Source organism: Triplophysa dalaica, chromosome 13 (genome assembly GCF_015846415.1).
Source record: "Triplophysa dalaica isolate WHDGS20190420 chromosome 13, ASM1584641v1, whole genome shotgun sequence".
NCBI lineage: Eukaryota > Metazoa > Chordata > Actinopteri > Cypriniformes > Nemacheilidae > Triplophysa > Triplophysa dalaica.
In genome coordinates this window covers 13,128,743-13,145,569 of record NC_079554.1, presented here as the reverse complement: position 1 = coordinate 13,145,569, position 16,827 = coordinate 13,128,743, and the positions used below count along the sequence as shown (strand labels likewise).

At 38.4% G+C, this 16,827-nt stretch overlaps 1 protein-coding gene across 3 annotated transcripts in view; it reads left to right on the top strand.

Moving 5' to 3' along the window:
• btbd7 (BTB (POZ) domain containing 7) overlaps nt 1-16,827 on the top strand; it is a 47,466-nt gene that overhangs the window by 5,910 nt on the left and 24,729 nt on the right. For all 3 annotated transcript variants that reach the window (XR_008908667.1, XM_056764333.1, XM_056764332.1), the window contains exon 2: nt 15,732-15,949. Coding sequence is in view for 2 of the 3 variants with exons in the window: in XM_056764333.1 (XP_056620311.1) it covers nt 15,868-15,949 (82 nt within the window). In the remaining variant the exon portion in view is untranslated. The remainder of the gene's footprint in view (nt 1-15,731; nt 15,950-16,827) is intronic.

Here is a 16,827-nt window from a genome sequence, read left to right as displayed (position 1 = left end):
CTACAGCTGGTGAATAGAATTCAGCTACACACATTCTAAGATAACCAACGGTCAAATAACAGCTTCCATGACTTTAACATCGGCTGTGAAAGCTGGTGTATGTAATACACTGATATTGTGTGCGTGTGCCTTTACCTCTTTAACGCTTCTATAAAACATCCATTGAAGTCCTGCTTGCACATGTCTACTGGTCAATCTGCTTGTTTTTTAATCCAACTCGGGTCCAATATAAAAAGGCAAAACTATCACTTCTGTTATTAGTGTAACGATGTCATTTCCCTCGCCATAGTATGAAAAAAATTGCGATCTACAACAAAGTTTGACGTTTGCACATGCACTAGCAGACCTCCGTTACACTTCGATCCGCATGTTTTTAGCGGATAAAGTGAAGTTGATGCAATTTTTGCTGTTTATTGCTCAAAGCCAAAGTTTATGAAAACACGTGCACTGAGAGTCTGATCTGGCATGGGTGGGACATCTTCACACACATTCTAAGCGGGGAACCAATCACGACAGACCGGGTTGGCTTTACCAATCATATTCGAGTATTTCGGAAGGAGGGACTTTATATAGACCTGAAGAAATCTAGTCGTTTAGTGAGAAGAGGGACCGTGTTGAACAATAGACTTGAAATATGTAAAATATAAAGCGTTTTTGAAATTAGAAACATGAACATCCATTGTTAAACACCCAAATAACATAATCAAAGCATCAAACACAGCTTCATTAGCTTTTTGTGTCATTATTTCGATTGATTGTTAATTGATTGTTTTGTTAGTTTGAAATGGTTTGTGCAAATAGCCTAAATATTTGTGCTACTCGTGTGAACCCCATTCTTAGTGCTACATGTTAAAGACGGTCTACAAAACTGATTCTGGGTTATAGCCTCAGCAGAGATTACAGAACCACTCCCTAAAAATGCTTTAGTTTTTTGACTGACTGGCTTCACTAAAGCATTGACAGGAGGCTCTCAGCGACCCATTTAAGGTTTTTGATAATGCATAAGCAGTCTGCCCCACATCAGGCTTCACTGAGACTCCATGTTCTGCTTAGATGATAGTGGAGTCTTCACACTGTCAAGCTCTCTTAGATTCGCAGAGACATGCTGGGTCGTCTGATCTTCCTTTTCACCACAGGCCACGTCCTTGTCATGCAACCTTGTCTAAACTGTGATTTGTGAAAACGCAATAAGTAACAGTTTATACACTGCTCAAAAAGTTAAGGGAACACCTAAAGCACTCTGTATTAGATCTCAATGAACAGATATCCAGGTTACAACTATTTACTTGTATACTTTGCATAATGTTGGGAGAACAAAATAATGTGACAATGGTCAATGAAAGCCGAAATCAAAAACTCATTCAGGGCAAGAATTACAGTAAAATTACTGTAAAAAAAGGAAATACTTGCTACTTCCTTATAAATTTCATCACGATATCTGATAATGTTAATAACGTCTGGGGGACGTGAGGTCCAGTCAATGTCATCAATGCCTTTATCATCCAAAAACTACCTACAGACTCTGGTCACATGAGGCTGGGCATTTTCATGCACCAGCATAAGATCTGACCATACATCTGAGGATTTCATCCCGATACTTCAAAGCACGTGGAGGTCTGTAAGGATTTACACCCTCAGAGTATGGTGCTCCCCAGACCTACCTTGCTGTTGCCTCTCCAGTAAACCTCTAACAAGTGAAAATAGTTCACAATCACTGTTTCTTTATCCTCGTTGATTGATATTCCTCAGGTGTTCCCGTTATTTTTTACAACAGTGTTTTTACAATAATGGTAATCACTTTTATTGTGCCTGGCTGCTCGATAAAACGAAGGGAGTAATGCCCTTCCAGTTTTTCCCATAACATTATCTTAGGGGGGCGTCCTCCCCCTCCAACAGCACCCCCCGCCCCATTGAAGGTCAAGGTACTTTTATTTTCTATATAGGGCCAGATCACGAGATAAGTCTTTAAGGTTACATTCCCTATGGAACATGTCTATACCTTGTTCTTTTATTAAACAAATTAAATAGCATTATGGTATGTCTCTTATTTACACGATGGCATGTCATTTTTGTCGCGCATTTAAAATTCTTCTCTGCTCTCTATATCCAGTTCCGCCTTGACGCTTGCACACAGTCACGTGCGCGCACATACACAGGTAAGCACATCTCCAGCAGCGTGTCCGAAAATATGTCGCAAGCAGATAAAATATTTTCGCTTTTATATGCTCCCTGGGGGGTAAAAATGGCAACATTCACTCTCCTGATCTGAGTCTAAAGTCCGAGAAGATGCACGCTTGAGCAGCAACAGTCCAGGATATTCACCACCAGATGACAGGTTTCCACCCAGCTTTGCTACGTTCCGTCTGCACCGGGAGACCTAATGAACCATTCAAAACATCAGACTATTTCTGTAGTTTTAATTGAGAGGCGCCTATAAATACCTAAGATGTATGTATCATGCACACTCATGGACATTTATGTCGATTATACTTTGCCGCTATGTCTTCTAATACCGTTTATTTCGCTAAAAACGCTTTAACCGTTTCCTCTCCGTGAGTGCTGCTTCTCCCACCAAAGACGCGTCGCATATAAAGACCTGCAAACACCAAGAACAGGTTAATAAATGTAGACTAATTGTAACGCTTAAGGAAACGATAATGCAGCAGTAGCCTAGTGAAGTATTTTTAGCTTTCTGTCAGTTTACTGTTTGCTATATAGGTTTATGACAGATTATAAACCATAACGTCTTTTATCTTCATTTAGCATTAATGAGAATAATCCTATTAATTCTATTGATTATCATTATGTGAAGAGTATGTTCTAGTATAAATGGTATGGAAAGGCTACTTGTTAGTAACTTTGTGAGTACTTCTGCTAGGGTTCTGTTGATCGAAATCTTTAATTTTGGCCTTAAACAATTACAAAAACAAAATAATCGAGGCAAAACGGAAATCCTCTCTTTTCTTGTGTTATAAATCCAGAGTGCACCCCCTATCTTTACAGTGGTTCAGCTGTGCTATTTCTTTAAATTTATTTTTCAGTTGAATTCACAGTTTAAAAGCCAAGTTTTGTATATTTTCTATGTTGTTTTAAAAGTTAAAGAGTAATCGTGTTAAATAATCGAGATCTCGATATTGGCAAAAATCATTTTGATTATGATTTTTGTCATAATCCAGCAGCCCTAATCTGCTCATGATATATTCATTTCAGTTGTTATATTTAGTTGTCAGTAGATTTTAAAATATTGTAATAGGCCTCTTGGACTTCGCTTTAGCACCAGAGCCTACAACACATTTTCTCAGTTACCAGGCCTTTCTTTTTTTCACACATACTGTGGGTATGAGAATATAAAATACATTACTTCGTATATACATATTTGACTGGGCTCAATTGATTAAAAATCAATCTGCATCCCCCACCCACCCCAAAGCCGTAAACCTAGGGGAAACACTGCCTTTACAGTTTAGATTCATTTTGAATAAGTGTTGAAGTTGCAAAGGAATTAACACATCTCACTTTTCATGGCCGTTTTGTTTGTGTGAATTGCTCTTCACCATCAGTTTTGGTTTGGGCAAGTGTTGAGATGGTGATATTAATGATGCACAGGCAGGTAGATGGGAGGAGCGAAGATCAGAAGTAGCTCAAGGGGGCATTAGATGAAGGTGAAACATTTTGCTCCAGGCCAAAACAGGCACGCTAAAAAGACCCTAGCCCTACACAGACATAGTCCTGCTATTAACCTATTTCCATAACTCTATTTTCCATAAGAAATTAAGAATGTCACGATTTTTGAATATTCGATTAGTTGATTTAATTATAGAACAATATAGAATATTGTGTGCAATTGTCATCTAAAAATAAAAAAATCTTGTGTTGATGCTGTGGTAACGCGTTCATTTAACCAGAGTGATGCTGCTAAAAACACTCCTTAAAGCTGGCAACAGACAACTGAAGAAGTCTCACGCATGTTAACATTATGTAGGCTATGCACACTATAGACTTGTGTGGAATATACGGTAACTTGGGACGATATTATATTATGAGTTCTGTATGGGGTCCTTTATAAAATGAATGAAAATGAACTGCAGGGGAAACTGCCAATGCGTAGATTGCTTATCATATGTCGACCACTTGGATGCGCATTTATTAGAGGGCGAAGCATTCACAAGTCAGCAATCAGCTAATTTCATGATCAGATCAATCAAGTTGAATGCTAGACGGGCAGAACAAACAACGGCCCTCATCACTAAGATGATCTCTAAAGATATGTTTCCGATCATCTGATACTGTAAGTGCCATTCAGGCTGCTCGTAATATGTTCTGTCATTTGGTTATGTTTGTTTTATTAACAGGGCAGTACACTGCGACATATATGCACGTACACATGGATACAAAAAATCGTTCTGTCTGATGAATACATTTCCTAGTGTAGCACCCGTGTGATAGTTTGCCACGTGTTTGTGTGACGTGTTTTTGTCATTGTGCTTCTTTGTGTGTGATGTAAATCAATGGCTCACCGCTATTTTACTTTGTTGTAGCCTGTTTTGTGAGTGAAACTTACCATAAAAGTCCATAAAACAAGATGCGGACTCTTGGATGCGGAATCCTGATATTTATATGTCAACTGGCTGTTCTGCTTGTGTGAGCTACACAGTTGAACATATTACACACGCCTGACACGCATTAAAACCATGGTAATTTCACTTGACATTCAACACCACTTAACTAACCCACTTCTTTAAATACTACAGCCCCAAGATAAAGACCATGCATTTCACATTTCAGAAAATAAAGCAATGTCATTATTTTTCAATAATTTGTCTTATGAAAATAAAAATGGCAATAATAAAAAAATATGCATTAAAGAAAAGTAAATATGGTTTTAGAGAGTGCTGTCAATTATAGTTCAGGGATACAAAATCAAAATCGGCAAAAGGCATCGGCAGGTTTCACTATAATAAAATCTGACACCGGAATCGGCCAAGAAAATTGCAATATGTACATCTCTACTAAAATAACTATATATCTTGAGTTAAGATATCTTATTCCCGAATGAAATAAACAGTTTGTCCATCATACACATTGAAAGCGTGAGTGGTCTCTCTCCCTATTTCTCTCTGTTTATGTCTCTCTCTCTTTTTGTTTGTCTGCGTACTGTAGCCTATACAAGGGCGTGTGCAGCCTAAATGCGTGCATGCGGTGGAGGTGTGAGATTTTTGAAGAATTTTCTATAAATTCCCAGTGAATACCAAATATTATTTTTGCTCTATCCCTAATAGAATTTAAATAATATTTTTTAAATAATAATTTAATAATGTTTTTGTATGGTGAAAGAAAAAAAGCTATACATTTTAACTTTAGCAGACGCGTGCAGCCAGGTGTAAATGCCCTCTCAAACATTTTCGAGACAGATTAAAATCCGTTCACGCAAACCACTTGACGAAACTGGACAAGTGTTATTCATCTGATTGTTGAGGCCACATTTGTAACTTGTCCTCAGAGTGCACTGGCAGCCTTGATCAAGCTCAAGTTCGTTGTTTCAAATGTAGATGTGCGACAGTCGCGCTCACAATGCGCTGTTACATTCTCTGTCTTACTGGTATGTCTACACCACAGCGAAATTAAGCTCAGCAAAGCAAAGCTTATAGTAGAGCTACTGCAAGAGAATTTTGTTGTTAGCAATCAATTTCCCTTTACATAAACTTTTCTCTTGATGCTTAGCATCATCAGAATCAGGAGCAGCTTTATTGCCAAATTTGTTTACACAGGTTATCTCTGAATTCACGGTACATCCGTGCCATATGAAAGGTTTTTTTCTGCCGTAAGTCTAACTGTCAACAGGCTCAAGACTGTCCACACATCATGTAAACATTTTATTATATAAAAACTCCAAGCTTTGGATTGAGGTAGGCCTGCAATTTTTATCTGATGTTAAACTTAGACGGAAATAAACGGTTCTTCTGTGTGTTCGTTTTATCATATTTGGTTAATAATATGTTGTTTTCTTGCCTGTTTTTTTATGCTTTGGATTTATATTATTTTAGTTTTTCCTCCACTGTTTAAAACGCTGTAGGTTCCTGAAAATAAGATCATATGTGAATGCAGGTTCTGTTGTTGATATTTTCGTTATGCCGCTGTTTGCACGTTTAAAGCTTTCCTGTAGCTCAGTGGTAAGAGCATTGCATCAACAACGCAAGGTCGTGGGTTCGATCCCAGGGGATTGCAGATACCTATATATAAATGTATAGGACTTTGCAATGTAAGTCGCTTTGGATAAAAGCGTCTGCCAAATGCATAAATGTAAATGTTAATATATCTGTGAATTTTATTTATTTTTAATGTGTCACAGACCCTCGTCTACTGTAGCTTTGTCTCATTTCGAAGTCTGCATCCTCCGGATGTAGCATATAAAGGCGTATGCGTCCGACAAAAGCTACCTCCAGTGGATGCAGCCTTTGAAATGAGACGCAGCATGTATTTTTATTTAATTCCAATTTAATATTAAAATCTTATCAGTTAACAGTAAATGTTCGGTTAAAAAGCGTTGGTTCTTGGTAGGGAAATTAACCTAAATGATCATTCCTAATGAGAGAATACACTGTTTCTGCTACACAGAGTTACAATTACAGAACACATGCTCGCACATCGCACCGTAAGGTGGTCAAGCACTCGCACACAGACTCACACCAAGGCAGCACATAGAGACAGGGTGTGTGAGAAACTCTGTTAACCTTCCGTTAAGTCATGATAAACTCGATCAGCTGTCTTCTCTGTCAATAACATCTGTGACTGTTGATGTTTATGTGAAAAGGCAAGTACACGGAGGAACGCATATTGAAAACACCACCACCTTTTAATTTGTTCACAGCATGACGTATCATGGTCACACTGACTCATCTTTATGAGAACAAATCATATTAACAGCCCTTGGCTTTCCATGTAAAAGCCTTTTTGCTTGCTTTTGTTTTCTTTGGATAGAGGCTTTTGTCCCAAAATGAAGGCTACCTATATCTGAACTGGCATATCAGGTCACGCTTGGCACAGAAATACCTCACAAAAGTCCCTCCTCAGGGACAACAGGAAGGTTAGAGAAACTTTGAAGATGTTGTCCATTGTTTTTTTCTAAATCCTTGTCCCAATTTTTCCTCTCTTTAGTCAAACTTTTTAACTTTGGACATATTATCATGCGTGTACATCTTATTTCTCTCTAGCTTTTAAAAGGAGCTGAGCTTTGTTGTAAACTCATATTTTTGAGCAGTCTAGAGAACCCGAATACTGCAGGGCCCATGCTTGTGTTTAAACAACAGATAAGTATCTTGCCGTAATGGAGACGGACTTAATTCAGATCAGCGGTGTTTCAAAGCTTTAGCTGTCAGCTTTCAGCAGTTTGCAACAGTCTGAAGTCATGTTATCAAAAAGAAGCTTCCAAGAAAATGTATTGTGGCCACATAAAGAGCTTCTGTCTGGCTGATTTTTTTTAAACTGCAGCTATAACACTGGAAGTGGTAACATCAATTAAACAAATTTGTCTCTATTGCATTCATTTGTCTCTGTTATAGTGCAGAACGTGAGTTGAAGGAGAAAAATGGATTTCGATAGCGGTCATAATGTGTGAGTTTTGTTTCACATCTGGTTGAGATTTGGCACTCTGCCAGTGCAAAAGAACCTCACACCCGGTTCATTCAGCCATGGTTTTACTTAACATGGCCTCAAAGTGTTAATGAAATTGAACAAGTCACGTTTCATTAGATGGGAATTTAGATTTGGGTACATTGCATTTGTAAAATATCAGCATATTCATCAGACTGTAATGGGCAGTGCTCTTCTGAACTCCCTTAAGGGCCCGGCATACTACATTCGTGTCTTTGACATCATTTCAAACAAAGTCTGGTCCAAATGACAATTCGTTTCACTAGTTCGTCGCTGCAAAACAAACAGAACTCTCCGGGGGAAAAAATGGTGTTGGCCAGTAACCACCTTCGAGCCACTGTTCTATTTGAGAGTTTTAGCAAAGGCAAAAGTACATATAAAACACACATTCGCTGTTATTGTATCACAGCTGTCATGTTTGATGTTTGAGAGTACGTGCACGAAGGCTATTTACATACTCATCTTTTACCCCACCTCCTTAAACAAAGGGATGTTGGAAAATTCGAAAACAGTATAGTCTCAGTATGTCTCAGTATAGTCACAGCATAGTCACACCAAAAGCAGAACGAAAACCCAATTCGCTCAGACTATGTCGAGCCCTTTAGTTTGCCTCACCCTTCCTGTGTTAAAAGGAAACACGTCTGCCTCTCTTCCTCTCCACCACACAGTAGGTCTGACTGATGCATAGGCAAATCCCTTCTGCATTATATTTAAATAACAGAGTGGAAACCACAGCCAATCTGTGCTCGACTGTCATGTGGTTCAGTCAAACAGTTGCATGATCTGGGAATTCAACACCATCCACCCCCAACCTTTTTTCTATTCTCCTCCTCCTACCATTCATTCATGCATCACTGGAAGGGTCATAGCCTGAGCCTACTGGGACTGCGAGCTGATGAAAGTCTTTTGAAAAATTGAACAGCTAGGAAGAGGACAGTTTTTCAGTATCCTAGTTTTACTTCTGGATCTTTTTCAAACCAACACCCCAATTAAAATTATTAGGACCGATTTGAAATCGAATCATGTCAGGAAGAACTGAAGGCAGTCACCAACACAGCAAATATTTAGACTAATTAATATTGACGAAAGTATTGCACCCGTCTCATTCATGTTGTCAGCTAAAATGGCAGGGGGTGGTTTAAAGTATTAACAAAATGCTGGAGTCAGTGAGGTGGTAGATTGTGGTATTGATTTTTGGACTTCTCATTCTGTTCACTATTCTTGTCAGTCCAAAAGTGTAGCAGTTCTATTTACCTCAGTCACTGTGATTAGATAATCCCAGCACCCTTTGTGCACTATTTATTCCTTTTCTATTCGTTATTCGGTTTATTTATGGTAAAGAGGTCATGTCAAAAGCCACGGCATTTTTGGGCAGCTTATGTCATCATACGAATTGGGAGAAATGAATGAAGTCAGCCTAGCATTTCCCGTTTTTTGGAGGAGAGGCTGATAAACATTCTTTGAATAGAAAAGAATCACAGGCCTTTTTGCCAGTAAATAACAGCACAAAATATGCACATAATAGTTCTCCTGCTGTGTGCGTGACACAATTATATACAGTATTGCTGGTAAAATAAGCATGTAAACCCCTAGTGAGACAAAGCCAGTTTTTAACAGTTTCAGGATTCCAGATCTTATTTCTGATGATACACCTGAGTGAAGTTCATAAACCCTCAAGAATGAGCTGCTGTCAGGTATAGCAATTTTTTTATCCATTCATCTAGTACATTATTTAATTTAAAGCTCAATTTTTATGTCATGTCATCACATTTCCATTACTTATTGACAAAGAAACTAAGACACTTTGCCTACAGACAGTGCTGCATTTGAAAAGCACGCCTATGTAACAATGAAGGAATGAATTTAAAGAATAATGACAGGGGAAAGTCTTCAGCTTATGTGTTTGTCCGTTTTTCTCTGATCGCTGTGACCCAAGGATAATGAACATCATCATCAGTCAGGATTAATCCATATTAATTACTTGAAATTCATTACGAAGATGGATCCCTTATACCTTATTTAATATCTTGGGATTTTCCCAATATTTCTGAGCTTTTGTTTTAAATCTTAGCTCTATGTTGCTTTTTATTATAAAGAGGAACGTTTCACGGCTCTCTAGAAAATTAAACCTGATATTCCCCTTTTTGTTTTTTGCTTGGCAACAAATCAAAGTTGGCAATGTTGGCATATATAAAAGGCTGTTGGAATGTGCCCAGACACCTCAGAAAACATCCGATTGTCTAGCGCTGCTCTGACCTTTTAGGACCTAATTAGATGTTTTATGAAATTGTATTTGCTGATTCTCACATTTTGAAGAGGGGATATGGGGAGAATAATGCATGAAGCATTCCTCAAGCTCCCTACGGAAAAGGGCGAGTCATGTCCGCAAATGCACCGTGTCTCCTGATGAAATGTCTTGTCTCCTCATCGTTGGATGAAGCTGGTTGGGGGGGCACAGTGCCCTTCACAGTGAACTCTAGTATACCTGAATATAGTTCAGGCCAAAATAGCTTATATGTTAAGTTAGTTCTCATGAACAACAAACACTGTGTTTAACATGTTGTCAACTAATATTGTTAATGACTGAGACAATTTGATTGCTTTGCTTTGATTTTACTCTGCGTGGGCCTTCTCAAATTCAGTAGAAATGCAGGGCAGGTTTAGCCAGATGACCTGCAGCTGGCCTTGTGTGGCTTGGCTCTGTCCACGCTTATTAGTTTCACATGAGCCAGACCGCCACACTTCACAGGAAGCAGCAACGGGGTGTCTGTGACCCCCCCTGCATCCCCGTCTCCCCATCATGAAACTACGGACACCCTAGAACAGAGAGTCCTTTTATACCAGTTATTTTCAATGGGCATTGCTTATGCTCGGTGGTCTGGTAAAATGTTGTACCCCAAACACATTTCACTTTCTATCTAACACTGTTTTATCTCTAATGGTACCTTGCAATCTCGATTAAATTGGTATTCACAGATGGCTCTGGGGTTAAGGCACATTTGGGCACATGTTTGTGCTGAATTAGAATGGGGTTGAATTGGTTTTGTCCAATTGAACAGAAGGAAAATTGCATGAGAACACTAAGGAACACAACCTAAAATGGCCGTTTATTGTTTTTATGAAACTACGTTATTTGAAAGACTAGAGAAACAAACTGGTCACATTTAAACTGTATTACCAAAAAGAGCTATTGTTGTACCTGTTGCGCTTCTGTACTTTTTAAAGAGTACAAAGGTGTTTTGTGTTATGTTTTACTGTATTTCAACATCATATTTAAACATTGCAGCGCTGGTTCAACCCACAGGGCCAGATTTGATCCATAAGTCCATAAACACCCAACATATGGGGCACACCCTGTCAGAGTGATGATGGAAGACTTTTTGGGTGGGAGGAAGAGAAGTAGTCTGAAGAGAAGTAGTCATGCTGAAGTTCATCAAATTACTATATTAGGTACAGATAGAATCTGCTTAAACTTCTGCAATTCTCAGAACTAATTCTGTGGAAAATTGTGAACATATTTAGACGCAGTTGTCCGACTTCTATTGGAAGCTTAAATGTGCAGCGTGGGAGATTGAGTAGGATATATTCACAGAAATGGAATATAATATACATAATAATGTCTTCAGAGGTGTATGAAGACCTTACATAATGAACCGTTTTTATTACGTTAGAAAGAAATGGCTCAATCTACACACACCACGGGTCCCCTACATGGTATTCGTCATGCTGTTTCTACAGTAGCCCTTAACGGACAAACTGCTTCACAGAACGCGTTTTGTAAATATGTTATCTCTTTCGGCAAAGAAGCGAAAGTTTGATATCATCTTTGTCCTGTGTCCGCCAACATAATGTTTCAAAAGTGCAAGGAGAACTGAGCCGTTGGTTGCAATACGTAACCTCATCGCTAGAAGCCACTAAAATACACATGTTGGAACTTTAAAGCAAAATAAAACTAGTTAATAAAGTTAATAAAAAACACACAGGGCCTGTTGGAGTTTGACCAACATTCCGGTCCTGTAGAAAATTCCCAATTGAATGTAGCTTGAGATGAGCTTAAAACACTGTTTTTTTTTCACAGTTTGCTGGTTCAGACATTAAGAGCCCATTTAGATGACCTGTCTGTAACAGGTGCTCCCTTGAAAGACCATTTATCAAGTTCGCTATAAACCAGAAGAGAAAAAAACTTGGTGTTTAACATTGATCAAGGATCAATTTCCCTATTCTACTAGAGTCGAATCAAGAATGAAAGTGAAGCAGGCCCAGAGGCAGCTACAAGGAAAACCACCTCTTGGAATTGATGAGCAAGTGTACAGGTTGATTTATGTGACCCAGTTTGAGGTTTCAGATGCACAGGGCACAACATTTCCCAGTGTTTCAATCGGTGTCTTTTTTTCTTGGCTATTACAGCCCGGCTGAAAGAAAATGTTCAGTTTCTGAAGCTTTAAATCTCATTTTGGGTGAAGCCTACCTAGATGGGTAAAAAACCTGGAGGTGCATTAGGATTTATTGATACTTTCCCCTGCAGCAACGTTGCAGAGGCTCCCTATTGATTTGCCTAATGTGGCAAAACTGCTCCACTCTCCTGCTTGCTTATGCTTACACAACTGCTGTCTGTTTTCGAGGCGACTCTGGAGCTCTGCAGCATTAAATAACTGTTCATTTATTCCCTCTCCATTCCTGTCGCTCATGTTGAGAGACAGTTGTTGTGTTGGACACTGTAATTAACATTTTTCAACAGTGTTGTTTATAATGGACCTGCAACCCCCCTCTTCCCCATGTAGGCCTTATCTTTAACATTTTCTGTGCTTTATTAAACAACTTAAAAATGCACCGTGACTTTACCTGATTGAGAATTTTCCAGCTCTGAGTGAATACAAATTCAGCAATATACATCAAGTTCACAGTCCTTGTAAATTTGCAGTAATTGTAAATTTGATGCGTTCTCCATTGGCTGTCTAGAGGCTGACTGTTTGCGCATTACTGGAATGATGAAATATGTGATAAACTGTTTCTCAGCTTTGTGCCTCAGTCTCTAAAGAGTTTGTTTTGGCTTGAGCTTGTCACTTTTTTATGTTAAGGATGTGGCATTTTAGGCTTGTGTGTTTAGGACTCTTAGCTTACTGTTGACATGAGCTGTTGGACAGATGTCATTTTCCGCTCAAGAGACTTTATTATTTATTATTAATACCCATGGGATATCAGATCGACACAGTTGTATTTAACATAGCACATAGTCGTGTCTGCAAAAGAGGATGGTGACGTTAAATGACTGCGCCGCCTTGCAGCTGCTCATGATTGTATCGTTCGGCCCTGAGAATTAACCCTACAGTGCGTTGCTGACAAACAGCAGTTCCTTTTGTTTTTATTCAACATTCAACATCAAAGTCAGTGCATTAAAAGTGCTGCTTTGATGTTGAGAACATTCCAAACACAGCATGAAAGAGACAAAACTCTAAAAAGTGGACCTACAATTACATGTGCGGGGCCGTGGAAGACACTGCGAGAGTGTACGGAGACCAAATTTTGTTTTTGTTTGCTGTGTCTTCCTTGACTCCAGGGTTGGTAATGTCAGAAGACTTGGGGTAATCGGACACTATTCTTCCATTGAAATGACTGAAGTCATTGGTTAGCTAAGGGATATGTGACCTCTTTCAGGACCAGCCTACTTCCACTGTCTTGAGAGCTGTATGATATCCCAGTATAGTAAATGTGCCGTGTCATATTTAGACACTGAACAATATATTTTAACATCTTAAGTCATTTAAATCACAACAAGCTGCTTTTAAAGTTATTTAAATCTATACTGTTACAAAATTTATAGAAATCAATTAGAGCACAGAACGATTCCAGAGAGTACCGGCGGCCTAGTTGGTCGAAAAGGGACTCTGGAGGTTTATTAACAACTCGATCAGATAATAAGAGAACCGAGCAAGGATCAGAGATTTGTTGCAATATAGTTTATATTAAAAGGATAGTTCACCCAAAAAAGAAATTCTGTACATTTAATCAACTTTGAGTTGTTCCAAATCTGTATACATTTCTTTTTTCTTATGAGAACGATATTTCAAAGAACGCTTATAACCAAACAGTTCTTGGACTAAATGGACTACCATAGTTTGAAAGATTATTTCATAAAAGAAACAAAAAAGATGATATTTTGACAGCAAACAATTGTGGGGCACTTTTGACTACCATTGTCATTTTTCCTACCATGTTAAATCTTCATTTATACAGCTTTGTAACAACGATTTTTTTGGTGAACTATCCATTTTAAAATGCTTGTTTTGTACCCATACATATTTTGTTTCTGAATTAATTTATTGCTGTTTCTACATTGGCCCTGTTAGCACGCTTAAATTTCTTTTTTAATTTTGAATGAATTATACACTGAATGCAAACAGCGTGATGATACCAGAACTCTACCGTAATAGTCAACAAAGCTTTCACTGCATGTTTACATTTTCACATGAGTGAGCCTCTATTCAGTGCGAGCTTACTGAGTGTCCTAAAGCGGCTATGTACTCTACAAATGCTCCTTTTATCATTAACAAAAGTGTGTCTACACTACAGAATACAGTAAATGTGTTATTTGCATTTTGTTTGTAATGGCAATAATAGGACTGTTCTTTACATACATTACAGGTGATGCTTTTTTGCTTTGTTTATGGAGCTTCTTTTTCAGTGTCCTGTTTTTTTTTTAAGCACTTCTTTCTTTGAAAACTTTCCCGTAGCTCATTGGTAAGAGCATTGCGTTAACAACGCAAGGTTGTGGGTTCGATCCCAGTGGATTGCAAATGCCTATGTAAAATGTATAGGATAAAGCAATGTAAGTCGCTTTGGATAAAAGCGTCTGCCAAATGCCTAAATGTAAATGTAAATGTAAAACCACTTAAAGTGAAATTTCCACTAGCTGTTGGTGGATCAGCTTGCAGCTTGCTTTCATTAAAAATTCACTGATTCATTGAAACTCCTCTGATTCACCACAGCATTTATGCAAACAACTGCTAAACATTGCAAAAAGATGTGGAAAAGAAAAACTGTTGTGGTAGATTTGGTAAATAGCTATTGGAGTAGACTTAAATGAAATCCTGCAGTGTCCACTTGATTTGTAAATCTTGGCAGCTGACATGATCTTATTTCATTGTGTAGCTCTTGTATAGATCAACGTTATCTCCCTGTAAAATCTATATGTTACCAAAAGTTGTTTCTCTCCTCAGTGTTTTTGCTGACTGCTCTGTTCGGCCTAAAAAAATGCTTTCCTTTTCCCTGCTCTCAATGTCACAAGTGGGGGATGTTAGGCGTTTATGTCTCCCTAAACTGTTGCAGGCTCCACCTATGAGGAGTTCCCAGCGGCACAAGGTTGGAATGTACTGCGAAACATAAATAACTGGATAGAGCAATAGTTCTTCATCTGGATACAGCAAAACGCAGCCTTTTACCTCCCCAAGAAAATACATATTTGGCAATGAAATAGTAGCATTTCATTCGTTGCCAGTTCAATTTAAAGTAAGATGTCTGGTATTCTTGAAATGATGTGCCGATGGTGTGAACACGCCGGCTTGAACATTCAAGGCCAAAGCAGGGTCGCAGGCCAAAGTTTGGAGATTAGAGGGAACTATAAAGAGAAGTAAAGCACTGTAGACATTGTTTAGCTAGAGAAAACAAGCCAGTTGTGCCTTTGTGTCAGATTTCATTAGCATGACATCAGTGGGAGGGTTTAAATAAGTCCAAATCCTCCAGCAGTATTCTAATGGCCTTCAAAAGCTGGAGTCAACATCAAAGCTCTACATATGCAGTCTGATTTGAGTGTTTCTATTGTTTTTTTTATAAGACTCTCTTTACAGGTTAGAACAAGAAGAGTTCACATTGTGATCATATAAAGAAACTAGAAAAGCATTCATTTTGTAACACTTGACGGATCACTTCTCCTTAAAGAAATCAAGGCTCATTATCAATTCTTCAACATAGCCAAGGTTGTTTTATAGTGAAAAAACTTGATGTTTGTCCGAATTTGATGACTGTCAGCATCTTGTTGATTCCTCGTGTTTTACTCTTTCCCTGCCTCCCTCTCTTTTTCTTAGGAATGACTGACATCGCTGCAGCATCGCCACATTTTCTATAGGACTGATCGAGAGGAGCAGTGAGCTAGTCAGTGCATTGACGCTCAGACGGAATGATCCAGTGGGGTTAATAAGTGGAGGAAGAAGGGGGGAGAGGATGGGTGTGAATGCCTCCAGCTACCCTCACTCGTGCTCACCTCGATTTGGGAGTAACTCACAGACCCAGCAGACCTTTATAGGTAAACTTCTCGAACGGACGGCCTTTATTCTATTGTGTAGTCATTTGTATTTACAGAGAGTTGTGTATACAAATCTAAATACATTTTTGAGATTATCGACATAGGATTATTATCAAAAAATATATCAACAGCCAGGGTTTAAACAGCCTTAAAAAAAAGCTCTGTATATGCAGTGTTAATTTTTTTCTTTTTGTTACATTTATTAGCAGTATAGATTTTGCTGCTTCTGAATTCAGTATCTGACTTGGCAATAAAATGATTTTGTTATGAGAAGAGGAAATGTATTTCAAATAGTTCCTTTTGGACGAGCATATAAAACAGTTCTATGTTGTGTTTAGAAGAGGGAACAATATGCATGTTCGGACACATTTTAAGAGTACGGAGCAAAAAATAATGTCTTTAAATGATTTTTATACCAGCTGGGACAGTTTTCACATTCTTTCACTGTAACATCTTGTCTGTATTCGTTTATTTAAGGGTTGGAAATTGTATCACAACTGTCAGCAGTAGCTTGTTTTTTTTGTTTAGTACCCCACAGAGTTCTGGATTTTACTGCATATTCTGATGTGTATATTTTTATGTCTTTGCTGTCTGCGAGATCAGTAAAATGATGGTGCTTTCAAAATGCTAAACCATGCATGAGAGTGGGCCTGTCATGAGAAATGGAACATTGGATAGAAACATGATGTGTCGTCAGTTTGATAGATATGGGCTATGCTGGGGAGCTCATTAGATGACTTCATAGTTTCCCTTTTTGGGCAGGTAAAATTTTATAGATTTAAATGGAGGAGGTTTAAAGTAGTTTGTGGATGCATTCTTTTCATTAAAAATTGGAATTGTTTCTATCCAGTGCAATGTCAAAAGCTGATCAGAATGTA